A 21,996-nucleotide genomic window follows, 5' to 3' on the forward strand; every position below is an offset into this window, starting at 1 on the left:
TAAACTGAATACAGTGGAACCTCGTTAAAGCGAGTACGGGCTATAGCGAGACCCCCGCTATTACGAGATATAGCTGATGCACTGTCAATTGACCCTATTATTAGTGTGTTAAAAAATTCGTTTTTACGAGGCCCTTTTGGTGTTGGCTCTCGCCTTAGCGAGGGTTTCATCGCCGGAAAAACTTACATCAAGACTACTTAATCTCTGTAATTGCTTGATCTTCTTTTATTCCTCGGGCGGCAGAAAGCAGTCGTCAGCATACCCGCACGTCCATGAGTTGCATGAATAGAAAGCATTTGATGGCAGACACCATGGCCAAGAAAACACCAAACAATTAGTCGTTGTTTGAGTAAGGAAATATAGTGATGCAAATAAGCATCACCTTATGTCTGGATTTATGCTTACGTTTATCAGATAGAAATTTGTCTGTCACCGCACCACTCTGTTCCTGTATAACTGTTCACAACAGGCATACATATTGGCTATTATTTGCTCCACCTCCGGTAAAGCGACAATTCGCTATAACGAGTGTTTATTGGTGCACCGTGGGGTGTCGTTTTATCGAGGTTGCACTGTATAAAACTTTATTGGACATAAATAATATTTAGAAGAGTTTATAATGCATACGAGACCCATTTATCTCCGGTTCCGAGACAATTTAGGTCAGAAAAATTAAAATATCATAAAAATTACGAAAAAATAGAAAAAAGATGAAAAGGTTATTACCTAAATAATGAAAGGTGATTCCTAGAAACGACGGCCAACACTAAATAGTACGGAATGTAATAGAGCAGCGAGAGGTAATTTGGAGCGCCCAAGACGTTCTCGGCTGATTCTATGGGCATTTGAAAACGGGTCGAAGCAGGACGCACGGGTGCGTCCTCCGCTCAGCATAATAGTTTGCGCAGGACGCACCGGTGCGTCCGCCGCAGCGAAAGTGTTAATAGTTATGTTTCTTAAACATGAAAATGATATATTTAAAATTTGAGGTTTAATGAAACCAAGCTCTACATGCAAGACACGTGAAGAACTCACTTTTCAAATAGATGCAATCAAATAGTTCATTCTGCTTATTCATTATTACTAACCTTAACAGGCACAACTGGCTCTGGCTGCTTCGTGAAGACAATACGTCCATCCAGGAATGGTGGGACAATATTATGAACTAGTAAATGGACACGTGCTTCATTTTCTTCTTCAAAGTCTTCATCCCCAACATCAACTGATTGCACAACTCCACTGGTAAGCATTCTGTTACGTTCCCAGAGTTCATTGTCCTGAAATCAAAAAAGATGCTTGATTTTTTAGACATTTTTGAACAAACAATTAATAAATAGGTTAACTTGGAGGCATAAAATAATTTTTAATGAGCATACAGTCCCAAAATAAGGAAAATATAGACATGAGCTTCAGTTGATGCTAACCACCACATTAACAGGACTTCATCACATGGTCATATATCATGAAACAAATAACAATGTATAAGAGGGTACCCAAAAATAACCGGACGAAATTTTGAAAAAATTCGGCTTTCATTTTTTTGTTTTACAAACGTTAGTCACCTTTTAAGTACTCTCCATTAACACTGATACATTGGTTCAAACCTTTTTTCCACCGTGAGGAACACGTATGGTACTCGTCCTTTCTGATGCCTTGCAACGCAGTCTTCGATTCTATTTTCACCTCCAGAATATCATCAAAACATTTCCCGTTCATTCGGTAAATCACAAGGTGTGAGATCTCATGAGAAGGGTGAGTAAGGAAGCAGTGTCATACAGGGTTTTGCCAAAAACAGTTTTATCAGGAGTCAACAAGTGGGGGATGAATTTCTCCACAACTTGTCTCATTTGTAAACCTTCAGATAAAATGTGCTGCTCCACGAAACTCTAGACTCCACTCCACGAAAGACTAGATTATTCAGCAAGTTCATCAATAGTATGCCTCCTATCTTCATACACAAGCTTGTGTACTACAGAAAAATTTGTTCCCTAAAGCACAAATTATTTCCATGTTTTTATATTGTGAATATCACTTGAGTTCTTTCCAAGGCACATTCTTTCTAAACTGCAGACTTCATATCAACCGCATGCGATGCATTTTTACTGAGTACAAACGAAATTTCAAAGTTGCTCACTGCTCTCAAATATCAGCCATTTCCAAAATCGAAGATGTCAAAAAACTCTTCGAACAAAAACTGTCCAGAGGCTCCTTATAACCTTCCAAAGTCACACCATTTCGTATACTGACTAAGAAAGGGTGTGACTCTTAAAGTGGGAGAATCCCATACTTTAAGAGTGACGAGGGCAGCGATTTCTGTCCGGTTATTTTAGGGCCCCCCCTTGTACAGATTATTTCATAGAATTATGATGTACACTTGCTATAAGTTGCATTAAAGAGGGGTAAGCATACTTCATTACATTAATTCAATGGAAATATGTATTTGCCAATGATGCAGTCATGCATTCCAGACCTCCACTACATTGTCTGATGATGAAATTTTCACCAGCAATTCTCCCAGCATCTTCGGGTTATGTACTTAAGGCCTAAAAATGTGCAGGATTGACCTGAAGATGTCAGCATAATTGCCAGCTGCCATCAACAGACACCAAAAAATGTGGCGAAAGCCTGAATATCATGTTGACAACAAGTATTCACCATGGAAGCCTTTGCAAGAAAATAGCCAATGTCTTACTTAAACAATATTAAGAATTTCCAGAAAATTGCCTGTAATCCACATTTGCTGTAGACTAGTTCATACCTTGTTTATCTGTCTCTGCTGAGCAGACATTCTTTTCTTCTTTCGCTGCTCCAGTTGCTCTTCCTTCTTCTTTGTGTAATCCTCGCTGATTCCAGCAAACGGATTATGAGCATCATCATGACCTTCATCCATAGAATACCATTCCCTATCCAAGCGGCGCTGTTCCTCCTCCCAAACTTCACGCTCTTCACCACTATTCCATTGGATTTTGTTTTCTGAAAATAATGCATGCCACAGGGTTTTGTTTTGGGTAATTGAGAGTTTTCAACTTTCCTCGAATGATATGTCAACATCCCTCACTGTTAAATCACAGAAAGGCCAGCTATTAGAATAAAATGTTATATCAGCGAATTTAAATGTTCACCTAATCCTGGAAAAATGTTAAAGCCCAAAATCAACTCATTTGAAGGTGCAAATAGAATCCCAAAATGTATGATAATTATGTTACCAATTTTTCCCATGGTTTCTCTGAATTGCTTTCTCTTATTCTATGGTGCCCATTCCATAGAAATACTCTACATTTTTAGACTGGGAAAAGGTAGCAAAGGGTGAATTAAGGATGGTAGAAAAGGGAGAGTACAAATGCGTTACTTTATTATTAAACATATTACAAAGATTATATTTGATTCTAGGGGACAGGGTAGGATGGTAATACTTGCATGACTTAATAAATAGTACATTGAACAATGGACAATTGAGGCTCTACTACAATTCTATGGAATAACATTGCTAAAGTAAATATTACTACAATATACACTTAGAGCACCCACCTCGCCCAACGATTGGTGTTGCTCCTGTACTTTTTCTATCCTTGGCCCAACTGTTATATTTATGAGCAGGAGTTGGGGCTGGACTCTCACCAGCCATTCCTCTGCGCTTCTCAGATCTATTAATTAGAAAAAAAGATTGAATGTGCCTCATGCAAGGGAAATACATCGACTAAGTTTTCCAAAAATCTTATTGGCTTTGTTATTATTACCTAATTATAGCCAAGTAAAATCATGTATGAATATGCCACAGACAATTTAGATTATAGACTATGATTGGATCAGTTCAGTTCCTCTGTTCTTCATTCCCCAAGTTACTGCAGTTGGCATAAGAACAGGTACAGATGCCAAAATGAATCAGTGCTGGAATAATATATGGCACTCACTATTGGAAAACTTTTCTTGAGCATGGTATACTTAACATAATTAAAATATAGTGATATTATGGATCTAATACTCTCCAGATATGTAATTTGTTAAGTAATTTCTGGTAACTTTCATAATACCATAAGGAAAATCAAAAATAAAAATTTTCAATGAAGCAATAGAAGGGAAATACTTGATAAAGAACTTTGACCGAGATCCCAAACCAAGAATAAACAACAGGTAACAAACTGGAATCCGAACAACAAAAAAAAAGATCTTGCCCATCCCTTTTAATACAATGATAGAAAATGGAAAAACTACATTCATACATACTATTACATACTATTCCACAGACTCTCAATAGAACTTCACACGTTACATCAAGGTCATAATTAGAATATATGTGTAAGTTTGAGTGGCAAGAATTCATCCTTACTTAAATGAAAAGGAGAGGAACGCTTCAGGTGAAGGAAATGGAACACGGTTGAAAACAAAAGAATTAAAATATTTAAAAATTACTTCCCATTATTAAATGCTAAAAAAACTAGAAATCACATGGAAATTTTTATTTAAAATTCAAATGAGAGGTTACAGGGATATAAGTCTACTACAACATAATATAAATCTGCAATAATTCTGCAACGTATTCTAAATGTATGCAAACTAAAAGAAAGCATTAATTAGACTTTACACACATTAACTCTTAATAAGCTACTAATTAAACTTAATGTTCATTTATGTTATCATTTAAATTTAATGACAAACTTGTTGTCAGTCTACTGTTACAAGAAACTAAGGCAAGATCAATGCTAAAAATCGATTTTGAAAATATATTGATTTCCTCTTTAACTAATCAAAAAGCTGGGTTATGCAGGAAAGATGAGGGTATTGCCAACAGGAGTAAATATGATAACATATGTGATATAAAGAACTACAGATATTGTGCCACTTTATATTGTTCTACGCCTTCTGATTGTTGAATTACAGCTAAAAGAGAAAAAATATTCCAGGAAAAATTCCCATGTAGACACTTCATATTTTAAAAAATTAAACTTACCTATCAAAATGATATCCCCTGTCACTCCTTTGTGAACGCTCTGACCAAATCTCTCTTTCAGATGAACTTCTTGTTGGTCCAGGGGTGGGAAGGTCCCAACTTGATTTACGGGAAGGAGTTGGATCATCATCATCCCAGCTAGTCCTAAGTATGGAGTTTTTTTTCCAGGATTAATACCAAAACTATGCATGTTGGTAGATGTTCTTACATACATTAAGATTTGTAAGGAAGGTCCACATACTTCATACCTCATAGTAATGATAACTTATACAGGGGATGAATAAATCTGAATGTTGTTTCATAATCATAAAGGCAGCCAAAATGGTAGGGATGAAGTCAAATTAAACATTCAAGTAGGGCGACACCAGGCTTTTCAAGGAGCCTGATAGATACTGGGAAAATTTGGTGATACAACAATTAATGTCCAGTAGAACATCAATTTAAAGAAATTCAAGAGACTCAAAAAAAGTAGCACATTCATTAATGCGAAACTCGTTATTGTGAAGCTAAAATTTAATCCCCAAATTTTCTACGAAGTCATAGCTGTTGTAATTGTGCAACAGCACATCAGCGCACACTCTGTTGGTATCTATGTCATAAATTAGAAATTATGACTGAAAATGGAGCTCTGGGAAATTGAGGGAAATTAATGATTAAATATGTATACATTTTGCCTAGAACTGATATTGTGAGATTCAAAAACCTAAAGTGCTGATTTCCAAGAACCACACCCGGTAGCACAGAGCTCCTTTAAAGTCAACTGGTGTCCAAGGACAATGGGCTAGTCAGCAGTGGCATTTGGGCGCAGATAACGTAGGCTGCAACTCTAATTCCAGCTCATGACCAGCCAAAATGCAATGGGCAATCACCTTATGGGTGATTCCATTGCTTTGCTACCCTCCAGAGCAAAATGTTACATGGATGTACAAAATCTAAAATCATTGTTCAATTCTGAGGTGAATTCATGCCACTGCCTTGCCAAGGCACCAAAAATTCCAGCATGTGCCTTCTGCGAATTCTAGTTACTAATCTGATACCGTGCCAGACAGCTCATCTTGCTCAAAGTTACAGTGAATACGATCTCGAAAAAGGCCCAAGTATTAAAGAAGACACCAAGTGACTAGTTGTGCGACTGTAAATCTGATAGCAGCAGTAACCAGGGGTAAGTTCAAATGGGCATCTGAAAGTTGAGAACCATTTGCAATGAAGAACAATATAAATATTAAATAATAAGTCTGTATCTACAAAGTAAATTTTAAAAGACTCAAGACACAATTTTGAGCAGCCATAGCATTGCAATTTAGACCAGTCATTGTTTTCGACAGAGCACATGCCTAGGTCTCATTTTTGCACATACTTATGGTACATTTTTCTCAAAGCTGGAAATTTTCTAGAACAATAAAGTTTGAGAATAGGCTCCTCCACCATTTCTTAATTCCTGAACACAATAGCTTGATAATTATGAACACTCATCTTATTGCATAAGTTGACTTGTTCACAGGAAAAAGGTTTGGAAATTTACTGCTATCATTAACAGCTTCCCTCGTGGGTGCTGAAAAACATTCCCCACTAACTTTGCAAATGATGATACAACTAACTTTTCAAATTTACTACAACTCAGTGGCGTAACAATTGAGGGGGGGTTATTTATATTTTATTTTTTTATTTTATTTTATTCTCAAATCACCGGATACAGCTCTTAGTGGCCATTTTACACCGGGGTGTTCATCAAATGTAACAAGTAAACGTACACAAACGACCATGCCCTGGACCGGGGACACCTACCCAGGCGGGACTCGAACCCGCGACCCCTAGTTTGGCAGGCGAGAACGTTACCCCGCCGCCACCGAGAGGGGATAGATACCCTCGGAGAAATAAACAAATTATTTATAACTATTGTCTAGTTTTCACATATAATAACTGCATCTACTTGAAGTTAAAGATCATCTATTCATGATCTAAAATGTATTTCCAGGCATGCCATTTTTCAATGTCAATTTTCCCCGGACCCCCCTGTTGCCTGGGGGGAGGGTTAGGCCCCCCAAAGCCTATTCTTAGTTACGCCACTGCAACAACTTAAACATATTTTTCCTTACTCCATAAATTCTTTCTTCGTTCTTTGTTTAAATGGAACATGAAAGGAACATAAAAGAGCTAAAGACTGGGACAGTCAACAAAGTCCATGGTGACTGAAAATGCAGCATTGAGACATACATTTGATCCGTATTCCAAAACAAAAGTTTTTAATCACTGTCTTGTCAGAGAAGTGATAGATATTCAATAGAAAGACAATATCAATTTTATAAGGGACATTGATATCTACATATATTGCGTGTAGCTTCCAGAAATCCTATGAAACAACATCCAAGTCACTAACCAACCCCACCTCCCACTTTTCCCTACCACATGATGGAGACATAGTGTAAATATGAATGACAAACCCTCCATTATGAGATTTCCTTCAAAAGGAAGATTCCTGGCGAGCATTGATTGGGAAACAATGAGGTCACCCAAACAGAGATGAAGAGACATATCCCTAAAGTTAAACTACAAGTGCAAGTGAGCAGCGTAGAGTATAATCATTTTTCTTTGGCTGTTACCACATGTTATCACATATCCTAAGAATTATGAATGAAGCAATGATTTCTGTGAAAGACCCCATTCTCTTCAAATTGTCACGTCCATGAACATAGCTGAAGATGAAGACCCAAATTGGTTAAGAAAATGGCAAACCAGCCTCACAACCAGTGGCGTAGCCAGGGGAGGTGTCTGGGGGGTCCAGACCCCCCCAAAATATAAAAACACAATTATTTTTCTCCATAAAAGAAAACAAAATATTGAAAAATCATAATTTACAAAATTTTCTTTTACAAATGAAGTTTTTTTTCGATCTGGAAATGTGTTAAAATTAGTTTAACACCCGCTACTTAGTGCCCTGTTTTTCAAAAATTTTCCCCCTGGTTTTGGACCACCTCCTCCCCTGCCCCAAACAAAGTTCCTGGCTACACCACTGCTCATAACCACCAATAAAGGGTGACTCGGCAGGAGGAATTAGTAATGAGCCCAGATTTCTTTAAGCTACATTGATATTGGTGGTCTTATGATAATTCAGCATTGCAATGCACTAATAGATGAATGTCCAAATGGCCATTTATAGAGAATTTTTTTAACACCAGGCTCTTTGTGTCCTCAGTAATCACGCCGAAACACTGGAGACATCCTTTCCAGATACCTTTGCAATTTTACAGAACCTCACTAATTGTAAGCAAAATAGGCTACCTTGAAATATTCAGAGGCAATCAAAGAAATGCTGGAATTCCCTAAGTTTTCCAAAATTAAAAATTTTTGGGAGTTTCGCAAATTTTCTAGCTCACTGGAAAAGCTGTTTTAGCCAATAAAAAAAATCAGACATAAAATGACCACAAAAGTCTACAAGAGAAATCAAATCATCACTGTCACATACTTGGAAGTAGGATCCTTGACCTTATAAGATGGCGTCAGGGGTTCATCTCGGAAGCAAGGAGATGAATCTGACCAATCTCTATAGCTACGGCTGGAGCCAGAATAAGATGAGTTGCTGGGAGATTGTCTTCTATCTTGCCCTCGATCTCGACTAGAAGAAGAACCACCCGATGACTCCCGTTCTCGACTGCGACGCTCCTCTCTCCTCTCCCGCTTTCTCGCTGAAGGTATGAATGCAAATCCACAATAGTTCAAATCAAGATACTCACAAATGAATGGATCACCCACTCAATGACTTAACCTGAGGGTTGGTTTAGTATGAATCACACAATCAATTTTTCCATCCCTCAGAGTGATAGCTCCACTGATAGCTTTTCAGGGACCAAAGGAATGATCACTTGACCAATGACTTTCTGAATCACATGGTCATTTCCACCATCCCTGTTTCCATCACTTTCCGTACTTACAACTGTTGTTCAATTAAAAGCCAAGCGTGGCGATACAATCACTGGTAGAGGTGCGTTCTAATTGACTGACTGAAGGACAGTGCCACCGCTTTAATTTCAGCCATGGAAAAAGGAAAGTTCTGTGCAATGGAATAATGAATGGGATTTCCATCCCTCGATCCATCCCAGAAAATGATCGCATGAAACGGTCCTTTTTTCCGCCATAAATGGAACGATCTCTACATGCAATCCAATTATCCTTCGAAAGGGATGGAAAAAAAGGATTATATGATTCAGGCTTTAGGATAGGTGAGTCTAAAGTTCGGCACAGACAAAGCCACACACATGTGAAATTTATACTCTCAAGTTAAGGGGTCACCATTCTTCACCACTGACTTTGAAGATTTTTTATTTGGATTGCCCAAATGCTCCACCCAGAATTTGAAACCAGGACCGTTTAGACAGAGGCCAATTGCTGTACTCACAAGTCAAACACTCCCCTCACTCACAAAACACAACTTATTACATTATAAGTTTAAGAATCAAATCATAGATCCAACGTAATCAAATCTTAAGATTCTTGTACAGTAGAGGACCATAAATCCAGAAAAGCTGGATATGGAATCATTTGATTAATTTAGGATTTTTCTAGATAATGAACTGCATGAGAAGATATAATAGCATAAATACTAAAATTTCATATAAACAATCACATGTATACATTCATTAATGCAAATACTGCACAATTTTCCATGACCTTTCATTTGCACAAAATGCATTTCGTAACACACAATGACAACAAAACACACCATGAGCAAATTTAGTGGAGAGTTATGCAATGCCTATTTCATGCTACAAATCATGAATGACAAAGTAAATATTATAACCATCATTATAATTAGGAAATCATTGAAACAGCAATTGAATGAATCTTAATGACTGAATGAGCTTTAAATGTTGACTGCAACTAAGCAATACAGAATATGCATTTTTTCTTCAAATGTAAGTAGGGTGTTTAAACATTTCATACCAAAGCAAACGAGCACACAGAATAGGGAGGGATGGGACAGGGAAGCTGACCTCCAAAAACCATACACACATGTGTTGACAATTTAAAATAACTCAAAAAAGGGTCACACAGGTTGTCCTGCAAGCTTGGGGAAACCTGATTATAAATATTAGCTAACCCTACACCAATTAGTGCAGGCATTGAGCGAATAGCACATATTTCTAAAAATCTATAAGCAGAAAAACATTGCAATGATAAATACAAGATAATTTGCATTGTTTATTTGTATTTGAATTTTTCACAAGAGTTACCATCACTTTTCTTATTGCTATTACATTATCCTTTCTAGCTATATTGTTAAGTTTTAGATTTTTCATCGAATACATTGATGATTTGTTGAGTATTCATTGAAAGGTGCAAGATATTTTTGATATGCATTTTATTGTAGTATTTATCTACTGTATTGTAAAACTAAATATCATTCTATAGTAATTTGTTAAGATTTTCATGCATTTAATTAATGGTTTTTTAATACTAAGGCATATTGAAGATATCTTCATTGTTTTAGCATTACTGTTAAATCATTTTTTTTTTCAGAATAATAAAATAGTATCATAACAAGTATTTATTTATTATGCATAACAATACATACTGAACTACATACATTTAAAGCATATTAAAACTTATTTTGCACATAAAGTTTGATAAATTTCTATATTTGACAAGTTTTATAAATGGTGATTACCATATAAATTAATGGATGATAGCATCTCATTTAGCTAGGAAAGACTGGGAATACATAGATATAATCAGAAGATTTAGAAAAGGTGAATATGAAAGACAATGCATGGGAAATTTTATTCAAATGAGCAATTAAAATCATCTAAAATATAAACTTATATGTAATTTATATAACATCTTACGGTGAAGAAATTGCATATCACTTTAGTTTCCAAATATCAATAACTAGAAGATGAATAATGGAAATATTTTATCATATTCTTCATCATATGTCCTCGGGCACTGGGAATTCTTGATAAAAAAACAACTTTCAGTCTCACTAAGTATTTACTACTACTATTCATCTAAGGTCTTGAATTAATGATTGAAGAAAGAAATTGAAGCTTACCTCTTTCATCCGAGTCTCTGTGATGAGACCTACTACGGTGCCTATCCCTATGCTCATCTCTGCCATTTCTTTCTCTTCTCCTCTCATCCTTAGATGATGATGCAGCAATACCCCTCTCCTTGTTTCTCTTCATATGTTCCACCAATCTCTTTCTTGCTTCATCTGATATTCCACCAGTATGGGTAGGGGTTTCAATACGCGATTCCCGGTAATGACTTCAAGACGAAAAATTAAACCATTTTTACAAGCAATACTTAGGTGAAACATTAGTGAATTTACACTGATTTCTTAGTGAAGATCATTTACTCAACACAAACACAGACTGATACATATGTCCATCAAAAATTGTAATTAATTCGATAATGCGATTCATAATCCAAAGGACATGCAAAATGGTAAAATGAACTTCGATAAAGGTTTCCTTGATAAAAACTGCTTTTTTTACGTGACCGAGTGCTATTGACAACTCCATGTCACTCATTCCAAGAAAGGCATTATGACTTTACAGCACTACACATTTTTATTTCAAAACTATTATGTACTTACCGATCATTATGCCGCCTTTTCTTCTGCAATTCCTCATTACTATCATCTGATGTTTCAGCTACTCTGTATAAGTGTTTCGTTCTCTCCACCTCAAGTTCTTCTTCTTTTTCCTTCTTCCTTAAAGCTGTTGAAACAATAAATCATGAGTTATTTGCACGTAAAGATCGTGAATGCGTGGTATAAACTGTTACATACCAGCTAATTTGTCCAAACCTAACAACGACTGTCGAGGCAAAGGAGTTTTAAAAGTAGGATCACTAGCGACAGGCTTCTTTTTGACGATTAATCCCCCAACTTCATTTTTACTCCCTTCTAATCTATATATATCCGAATCATCTTCTTCCATTTCTATCACACTACAATTCTTTCAAGTTGTGCCTGGCGAAATGTGTTTATATTTACAATTCCGGGATCCCAACATGAGAAACCAACAAGTGACAATCTAGGCTGCGAACCTGTAGCGATGACGTCATTCTCGAAGAGGCGGATCAGCTGAGGGCGAGAGGGGTTAGTTTAAACTGAGATTAGAATGATGCATGGGTTTATAGAGTAAAAAGATGCTAAAAGATCAGAGAAAATGCAAACCTCTATTATTTCCCTGTGATAAAATGCAAAGTACATAGCGTTAACATTTTATTCTCCGACGATTTGTCAAGAGGCTAATTCTGCTCGGAAGGGAAACTGCGATAAAACGATAAGAGCACCACAAATTCCCCACCTAATTGTTACGTTTATAGAAATGATTATATTCCATAATCCTGCCGTTGGCCTTTCTCTGAGGATCCGACATTGGATGGCACGGCACGCGCTACCTGTAACCACCAGTACCTATGGGAAGTCATCAACAATCCCTGGCGTAGCAGGGAGCCCCTATATATTTTTTGTGCATTTATTGTTTTGTCAATACAATAAATGTGACGAACAGCAACACGTCGTGCCATATAAAAATGGTGGCCGTGCTATCCAGGACTGTTTTGACGTGTCTGAATGCATGCACCCATAATAGCTTAAAGTAATTTGAAGTCACGATGCCGTGCTACCAATGAGTCAATACATTTTGACGAGTACGCAGACCAACCCAATGTTGCAAATTATTTTCATCAAATGATTAACTATTAATACAACTTTTACGTATCTTATCATATTAAGATAGAGCTTATTACTTCAACGATTATTACGCTCTTTCTCACATGATCTGAGAACTTGCCTTTAACTATATTCGCGGTTTTGGAGGAAGCGGCTTCGCGGTTTACTGCGTTGTTCTGCTTACACTCTTCAGAGTTAGGAGGCAGGTTTCAGTTAAGAATGTAGAGCGTGTAAGATATTTTCTCATTCAAGACAGAACGTATTTGCCCAGTGACCATGTGAGTGATGAAAAAATTATCTACTTGAGCTACTGTGAGTGGTAAATATTTTCTTCTATTTGAATCAGGAATAAAACTACGAAACTATATAATCAAGAGGACAATTGTTAAAACCTAGGGGTTCGCCTTTTACTAATATCCACACTTTTCTTGATCGAATTACAAGCGCATCCGACAAACAGATCAGCTGGCACTATACAATGACAAGAAGAACCTGACGTATTCATTACCCATTTTTAATGTGGGCATCTGCTGAACTCACTGGTGACCTCATTCACGACCTAGAAGGGGTTAAAGTAATCCAACGTCACAGTATTTCAGGTTACCGTTCACATTACCAAGAGTAGTCATGAAGAAAACGTCGCAATTGAAATTATACTGATAAATAGGAACCCAAGCTGCAATATTTCTGGGGCTCGTTTACTTTGGATGAATGACGAACCTTCCCACCTTTCTTTAACAAATCACAGCATAAATCGTAGTTCCACGGAATTACTTAAGACATCTGAGATATTTGAATTAAAAATTTACTCTGGACCACATTCAACCTTACACAGAGGCAATGGTTCCCATATCCAACAGTAAACAAACTGATTAAACCTAAGTTACATAACAATTATTATATACATTATCACGACACCCTCACACGTTTTCCTTCCACATTCGCACAGAATCACTCATACGAAGAGCGTATTCGGGGAAACACAGAATACTCCAATAACATCCTCAAAGCATTATAGTCAACTGTAGTGCTAAGGGCCTTGGTACTAAGGGTACTGATGTGTGAATACATCAAGTAAACTTGCATAGGGCATAAGGCGAGAAATTCAATTACGAATTCTCATGTTTTCAGAACAAAAAATTTATTACCATCAGTCAAATAAACTTATTTCAAACAAATTAAAATAATTTATGAGTTCACCTTAAAAGTATCACCTTGCTGTTATCAGTTCAATTCGCTTTCCAGAAATTGAGAGTAACAACTTGAATCACAATTTATAATACAATGGAACGCCACCCATTCGACTAACAGATTACGTTGTGATTTAATGAAACATTATTATCACATATTCATTTCAAAACAAGTAATCATGAATGTATGGGCATAAAGGTCATTTCGCTGCACTGTTTACGTTAATGCAGCACTGAGCTTCTTCCAAGAAATTTTCTGGCATCAACCGTTTTCACACTGAACAGAATCACAGCTGTTGCTCCAAAATATGCAATTCCCAACTCCACTGTAACAAATTAGCGAAACAGAGGCTAGGAACAGAAGACTGCAAATCGTACATGGTTTTCTTTCTAGAAAAAAGCCTGTGAGGTACAGCAGCATGAACATAACATGGGTCTGCATCAACGCCGGATTCACTGGCTTGGGAATCAACAGCACTGGAATTAACCACTGTAAGCAATACATTTTGCCTTGTTACACCACAACGATTTATTATTGCTGAGGAATTTTACACAAGAATGCTAAACAAGACGTAGATGTCTTGTCTTGCACGGAGGAATGACGTAGTTAAAATGAATAACGAAATTGAGCACAAGATGACCAACATCAACAATATGAATTTGAATAGTTCCCCACCATTGTCGATATCGAAGAAAATTTTATTTGGTGTAAGTATTAAGGAAGCGGAAAAATGGCGGAAGTTATATATCTCTATAGCTGATCAAAGATGATAGAGACCATTTATGACATCGCGCTGTGTTTCATGTTTATTCTTCCACAACAGCTAAAGCAGATGTGCAAATTATTTTAACGACTTTCATTGCGAATCTCGTATTTTCTCATCATTCTTTACGCAGCAGAAGTGCATTTTCACGATTGCCATATCTTTCTACCTTACCATCAAGAATCACACCTCGTTATTATCAGTGCAAATTATTGCAAAATGCTATATTCTCGAGAGTTCAAAGAACTTTTCATCTCGTTAATGCATTGCTTTTTACCAGAATCACAAATTATTTATTCTCATTCCTTGATTGATGGCTGGATGTTATAATGTTTTCCTTATGTCATCCCGAAAACATCTTCGCAAACCTCCTTACCTATTAAACGTCGCGAACGATATATATAGTGCTCAAGCCATTGTGACAATTCGTTTACCTAGAAGTGAAAGATGCACTAATTATTCACAGCTGCATCAGATTCTTCTACCTTGTTGCTGCAACGTCGAAGGAAACATTTTCCCATTCATATAACCCCATTAGTCTTGCTGGAAAAATTGGTAACTTATGAGCTCAATGCAAAAATTACTTTATACTTAGGTACTTGTTAGAGGAAAATTCATTTACCGTGACCGAGGTTGAGTAAGTCAATAGTCTTGGTTTCTCATCTTGCGACCTCAGTTTCAATTCTCAGAGTTGGCGAAGAATTTTTGGGGGGTTTAACAATACCTGCTTGAGTGCTCAGTGCGGGCACTTCAAGTACAAGACAACCCTTCCGGTGAGATTTTAAGCTATAGTCCACTTGGTACCCTTTGTTAAGACCAGACTAATGCCAATGCCTGTTTTCCCTTCATCTTTCCATTCTTCCTAAGCTGTTGGTTACCTCATCCATGGATGCAAATACTGCACCATTCAGATTTATGGGGAACATACGTAATTACCCCTCCAAAGCCTGCAGTATTTCCCTCTAACTATGGAAAGGTTTCCTCTAAACCGTACCTGATGGGTCTCTTTTCTAAGCTGTTGTTTACCTCATCCATGGATGCAAATACCACACCATTCAGACTTAATGAGAACGTGCGTAATTACCCCTCCCAAGCCTGCAGTAGTTCCCTCTAGCTATAGAAAGGTTTCCTCTAAACCCATTTTTTCTCAAGGATGAGCTAATAAACTAGACCAATGCTGGTTTGAAAACTTCTGGCCAGAACACGGGAAAGCTATGCTCATAGCTAAGGGTTCCTGTATACTCCCTCCCCATCTACATTCCTTGGCTATGACCATGGGAGAGAACAGGTGCATATTAGTTCCATACAAAAAGTATTTTTGCAGGAGTGGTAATCATTGCTTAGCTAACCTCTCTGTATCTCTGGAGGAGTTACTAGCCAGCATTTCAGAGCTTTCACCATCAAGGCTTGGCCCTTCAACTGTCAAGCTCCACATACACAGAGCTAACAACTAATTAAGGCCGTTTGACATGGGGCACGGAATTGCGCAGGTTAGATTTGCATTACTTTCTAAAATGGCGTGGAATTGTGCAAATGCATAAACGAAATTAGAACAGGAGCCATTTTGCCATCTCACGTCCACACATTCTCGCATGTGTTCTAGCAATTCACCGATTTACACGATGCAATTTTGACTGCACCTTCGTACACACATCAAATTGTGCAAGTATGTGCCCCGTGTAAAAGACCTTAATACTGTGGGCCAATATATTAATGGCTTTCGCTTCTTTGCAGAAAAGTGCCACGAGCTGATCCATATAGGCTTTGAGTTAAGTGATTCTTCAAATGAATAATTATGCAGCAGCTGTAGTTCAGATTAAATCATGAAGATAAATTATACAGCAACAATAAATATTTTTGCGATACAAGAAGAAAAGCAACGTATTGAAAAATAAAAGAAATTAATCACAGAAATATGTTTTTGAAGATATTACATTCTATTTAAATACCAATGACAATTCTTGCTAATTATACCACTCCAAGTAATACGCTAAGAGGGTTAAATCCAGCCTACTAATTCACAAAAATCACTCTTTTCTTATGAGATGGACAATTATTACTACAGCAATGCAATACTGCAGTTCTAGTTTAAGGCAAATACCTTTGTTCCCAAAAAGTGATGACAAATATGGGTGTGAGGCTTACATGAATATTTCTGGTTCTAATCCTATCATTCCATTTTTACAATTTTATTTTTTCAGTGAGACTGCACAATGAGGCAGTGAGTTGTTGAATATGCACATTCACATGTTCCTTTTTCCTATCCATTCCAGTCAAAAGTCAATGTCATAACATTGAAGCTTAGCCATACACATTTCTTTTTAATCGTACTCAAATAACAAAGCAATCCTGATCTTTTGCAGTTCCCTTACCATTCTGATATTCTGCACATACTCAGAAAGGGCAGAAAAAGGAAAGGAAAAAGAAACTTGTGGATAATAAATTTACATAAATTCAGAACATTTGGAATTAATTCAGGCTGTGACAGAGAGCGGAAAATTTATTAAAGAAAAAATTATCCTCATTCAAGCTTTCCAATGGATGTAGCAACTCACAGGATATAGGTATTGAGGGCCAAAAGCTGTGCATAAATAAAACAACATAGAGTTCAATTCTTCCATTGTGTAATTTGATGCACAATGATAATGAAGAATGCAGACTAGTTCATTGGAGATACAAAAAGGAATACTAATTGTGGGGAAAAAAATGCATATCCAGATTTACAAGATGACAATATTCTTTATGAACATATTGCATCCTCATACATAAATAATATTCAAATGTTTGAATCTCATGAAGTCTAAGAAGTTTATTTATGAACAAACTCCTTTGAATTTCAAAAAATCCCTTAGATATTGAAGCGTGTAGTGCAATGAAAGGGTGGACCTTAGGAAAACAGAGCTATCTGGTAGCAGAGGTGAAATTTTTATCATCACCTCAGCCTGGGCAGACTAGAAAGACCTCTGATTACGCTGTTAAGACCTGAAAAAGTTACTCCATCTGAGTCCTTTGAATGGGGGTGTCAGTTGGTTAAGGAGGCTAGAATGGTGGCATTCTGCCCAGTGGGTCTTGGTTTAAATCCCTATGGTGGCAAAGAATTTTCAGAGGCTGCCTGCTCCTTGCACGATGGCAGACATTTCAAGTATGGCACTTTGTCCATCAGATGGGACCTAAAGCCATGGTCCCATTAGTGCCTGTCGTTAATAGCAAACTAATGGGAAAACCGAGCTTCTCTCAGTGTGTTATTCAGCATAGTAATCGTTACGAAAGTGTTATTCAGTGTAGTAATCACTACATTGGTGACCCCGGTCCGTCCTCCGAACCGTTTTGGGGTCAACACTCTCTCTCTCTTCCAAGAGGGGGAGTAGTGCGGCACAGTATCTGCCACAACACGCAGTATAGAAAATCTGGAATGTTCCAGGAAGTTCCAGCGTGGCATTCGGAATTACTATATAAACAAGCCATCTCGGCCTACAATTAGTCAGTCTGTAATTTAAAGTGGCATTAAAAACTCCACTGCAAAAACCACACCAGTGTGTTATTCAGCGTAGTAATCATTACAAAAGTGTTATTCAGCATAGCAATCGCTACAGATTTAATTCAACCTCAAGAGGGTAAGGATTAAAATTTCAAATTTATTTCTTATATTCCACACCCCCACACCTCCCGGTAGTCCTACCCCTGCATATGGCTGTCCACTGCCCTGAGAAGGAGTCCAGCACGGGCCTGGTTGGGTTGTGCCAAAAAATTTCATTTTAATAATTGGTAAAACATGGTTCCTGATTGTTACTCTTTCTACAAGTCTAAAGTAATTAGAAATTTTAAGAGGGGGAGGCTTATGCTTGAAAATCATGTGGATTGTGATTTAATGTGTTCCAGTACCTAACATTTTAGAAATTAAGCACTGGGCACTAAATGTTAGGCCATCGCAATCCAACAAAGATAGCAACAGAGGAGAGAAAGGACATCCATGGAACCACAACCTGTTGAGAGCCTCAAACCTGTGCAAAAGCCACACATAGTAATAGTCTAAAATATTTCAGGCCTGCAATGCAAACAGCAAGTAAATTCACTTAAATTGCTATGGGGGAAACATTATTCCCAGGAACCACGAGTTGAACCATGGACTTCAGCTTTCTGTGTCCTGACGTCTATGTAGTCATCAAAATTAGGCTGCTCTTAAAGAAAGGTACCAAAGGGACCATGCCTTAATGTCCCATCCAGCAGACTGAGTGTTTTACTTGAAGTGCCCTACACAAAACTTTCAAGTAGGGATCAGGCAACTTCTGAAAAATCTCCACCACCACCAAGATTTGATCCCAGGCTGACTGTGCCACTGCTTGGTATGGTATTTGGTGGTTACTTTTATCTTAGATCACTGATGCATGAGGCAAGGCCATGAAAGGGAAGGTGGAGAGAAACCTGGCATTGCCATTCACTTACTTAGAACAAAACTTACTAAGGGGAACACTGCTTATCATCCCAACTGACAGATGAAGCACAATGAATAAATTTAAGTGCCCCACACAAAGAACATGAGCAGGGATTGGGCAGTCTATGAAATATCTCCGCCACGGCTGGGATTTGAACTTGGTCTGGGAGGACAACCCTCTCGTCAACTCAAACCCACTTGGGGCGTGAGAAAATCAGCACTGAATGCTCGTTCATATGTTTCTATGGTCACCTGGGCAGATCCAGGATTTCTTTCTGGGGGAGCACAAGCAAGGCCGTATCCAGGATTTTGTTCTGGGGGGGCACAAGGATACCTCGTAATACATAACGAGCGTAATGACATTGGGACCATATAAAAAATCTTGCATATTTTTTAAGGGTCTGGGGGGGCACATGCCCCTGTGCCCCCCTAGATCCACCTATGTCTATGGTGATGTGTTGATGATGATGTACATATTATACAGGATGCATCCATGTCAGTTGTAAGTAATAAACAACCAAGGCTGGTTCTACACATTTTTCTAGTGCAAGCGGACAACATTCCACCTCCTCCCCCCTCAAAAATAACCTGAGAGTTAAAGTCTATTCACTTTATGTCTGCGGGTGAGCTTTCGTGAGAGCCCGGACACTCTCGCATGGCTTCGCTGATAGGCGAGGGGTTGCACCGAGAGAGAGGAGGAGCGAACTTAACGTTGCCAAATGTACATAGCCGCCCTACTTTGTCACTGAAAACGTGTGAGTCATAGGTGACCACATGTATTTTGACCCCGGCACCGAGACAATATACCTACTCATTTGGAAGCCATTGGGGATAATCCTTTCACAGAAGCCAATGACATTGTCAGCTACTGCACTGAATGGGGCACCGTTGGTGGAAGGCATACTTAGTCACATACAAGGTGAACGCGTCAGGTTTGGCAACACTGCTCCACAATTAGATCCACGATGTTCACTCAGCGGAGGTCTGAGTGCGACTCACCGAGGCCACGCCTACTGTTTGCAGATTGGCTAAGGCAAAGTCACAAGTCGAGAAACTTTCCCTTCCCTCATCTCTACTTGCTTTAGCCACACCAGCTCACCCACAGAGATATAATGAACCGAGTTATAGTAAGGTCGAGACTTAAATACCATCGTGAACTTATAAAGTTCGTGCTCTTAAACATAATGAGTGTGATATTTTTAGAGCTTAAAAACTAATTATGTATTAAAATTCAGAGTAAAAATGCAAATAAATCAATAAATATGAAAAACACAAGTTAGCTTTCAAGATTGTTTAGTACTGAACATTGGGCTGAGCGCTTAGGTGCCCCCTTTCACCTTGTGCCCTACATGGCGGCATACTTAGCTTACAGCCTAAACCGGCCCAGTAAACAACAGTTTCACCGTTCTCTTAGTGTCCTACTTCAGCTGAGGCTACTTGCAGGGTGACTGGCAGAAATATATAAATTAAAACTTATGCAGATGTACACATCATCATCAGCACTGGATGATTGAACCAAGGAGAAAGTTAAACAATTATGTGATTGGGCCTATTATATTTCAATATCTATCCCAAAAATAGTCCCCGCTTTATGGTGAAATTTCCATTTAAATTATAAAATATTCACCTACAACCTCATCTCTGGCGACCACAATTAAATATATCATCACTTAATAATTTTTAAATCAATCAACTACATCCCAAATAATGTTGAAATCATAATTTATTTGGCTGGTAGTTGGCATTAGTCTACTTGGGGATTCCAGATTTATGTCCCAACCTAAAGATGAATTATTGACCTAGAAGTGCCCTCCACTGAACACACTCGAAGGGATTGACTGAAACTGAAAAATCTAAGCCACCACCAATGTTTAGAACAAGGGCTCACTTAGTGGGAAGCCAATATCCTAGCAAACACACCAATTCGTTTCCTACTCCGGACATTTAGTGCGGGATCAGCCGATAGGACTTTGCTCATGGCTAAGCAATTGAATTAGGTGGAAAACCAGTAACGACCTTCCTTCCAACGTTTCTGTGTTCTCCTGATGTACAGATTATTTTGACTATCACAAGTTCCAATGCGGAATATCACTCACCAATTAAGGGCTACAATGAAATTACTAAAATGAAACCTCCTCTAGTCTTCAAATGGTTTAAGATAAACAACCGTAGGGATTTTTCAACAACACTACACCTAAACTAAGTCCGTTGACAGGTCTTCAACAACTCCAGTAATTAGTAAGGATAATTAGGGACAATACAACTTGGTATTTAGTGACTAAGGATAATTAGTCACTTAGAATGCTAACTTAAATTCTTACTGTGACTAAATAATTGTAAATCTAATGGTCAAATTAAATATATAGCCAGAGTTTATTGATAATTGCAGACATATCGTAGCCAATCTTACCGAGAATTCAGTAATAATGACCAATCAATTAATGAAATCATGCTCTATTCCGTGAGACACTGGAACTTTCTTCACCTTTCATTACCGTTGTGGCTACTTATCTTAAGAACAACATATAATCAACTTTAAAAAACCAAAAAAGCCTTTTCCTCCTACATGGTTAACCCATGCACTGTCATTGATAAATCCATCACGCACAGACATATCAAGATAAGAAGGAAATAATTAAGGAAATAATTGAGGTAATAACTCTGAAAAATAATCTCAATACAAGCAATAAGATTTCCGTCAAGAGATCATTGCACTCAGACAAACATTTGCAGGTACTTATTTCCTTTAACAAATGCGGTCAATGAGGCGAAAGTAAAAACGTTGGCCATAGTTTTACGAATTAATAAAGGAAAATAAATTTTAATGAGAATAATAACTGTACTGAAAGATACGCTCCTCTTAATAGAACTGGAGATAAACTTCAGCATATTCGGCGACGAACTGGCGACAAACATATTGACGTAAACCAATAAACTTCACAATCGATTGTTATTCCACTCCATAGTTCAAATAAACTTTAAGA

General features: G+C 37.7%; 2 protein-coding genes across 2 annotated transcripts in view; both read right to left on the minus strand.

The window, feature by feature from the left end:
* Positions 1-12,000, minus strand: part of LOC124164096 (pre-mRNA-splicing factor ATP-dependent RNA helicase PRP16) — a 48,409-nt gene extending 36,409 nt beyond the window's left edge. Inside the window, exons 1-8 of the mRNA XM_046541268.1 lie at positions 11,736-12,000; positions 11,541-11,664; positions 10,995-11,209; positions 8,412-8,631; positions 4,949-5,092; positions 3,529-3,644; positions 2,759-2,973; positions 1,089-1,277 (exon numbers count right to left, since the gene is read on the minus strand). Coding sequence (XP_046397224.1) covers positions 1,089-1,277; positions 2,759-2,973; positions 3,529-3,644; positions 4,949-5,092; positions 8,412-8,631; positions 10,995-11,209; positions 11,541-11,664; positions 11,736-11,886 — 1,374 coding nt within the window. The 5' untranslated portion in view covers positions 11,887-12,000. The remainder of the gene's footprint in view (positions 1-1,088; positions 1,278-2,758; positions 2,974-3,528; positions 3,645-4,948; positions 5,093-8,411; positions 8,632-10,994; positions 11,210-11,540; positions 11,665-11,735) is intronic.
* A 1,750-nt stretch (positions 12,001-13,750) lies between these two features.
* LOC124164097 (bladder cancer-associated protein) lies at positions 13,751-14,438 on the minus strand. Its single transcript, XM_046541269.1, has one exon. It carries the CDS (start codon positions 14,319-14,321, stop codon positions 14,079-14,081), a length of 243 nt encoding a protein of 80 aa, XP_046397225.1. The 5' UTR covers positions 14,322-14,438; the 3' UTR covers positions 13,751-14,078.
* Between the last annotated feature and the right edge of the window lie 7,558 nt (positions 14,439-21,996).

The sequence above is a fragment of the Ischnura elegans genome, chromosome 8 (genome assembly GCF_921293095.1).
Source record: "Ischnura elegans chromosome 8, ioIscEleg1.1, whole genome shotgun sequence".
In the NCBI taxonomy this organism is placed as follows: domain Eukaryota; kingdom Metazoa; phylum Arthropoda; class Insecta; order Odonata; family Coenagrionidae; genus Ischnura; species Ischnura elegans.

Bases quoted from the DNA above. Each gene is read 5' to 3' on its own strand.
- LOC124164097 (XM_046541269.1), bottom strand. From the start codon at position 14,321: ATGTATTGCTTACAGTGGTTAATTCCAGTGCTGTTGATTCCCAAGCCA.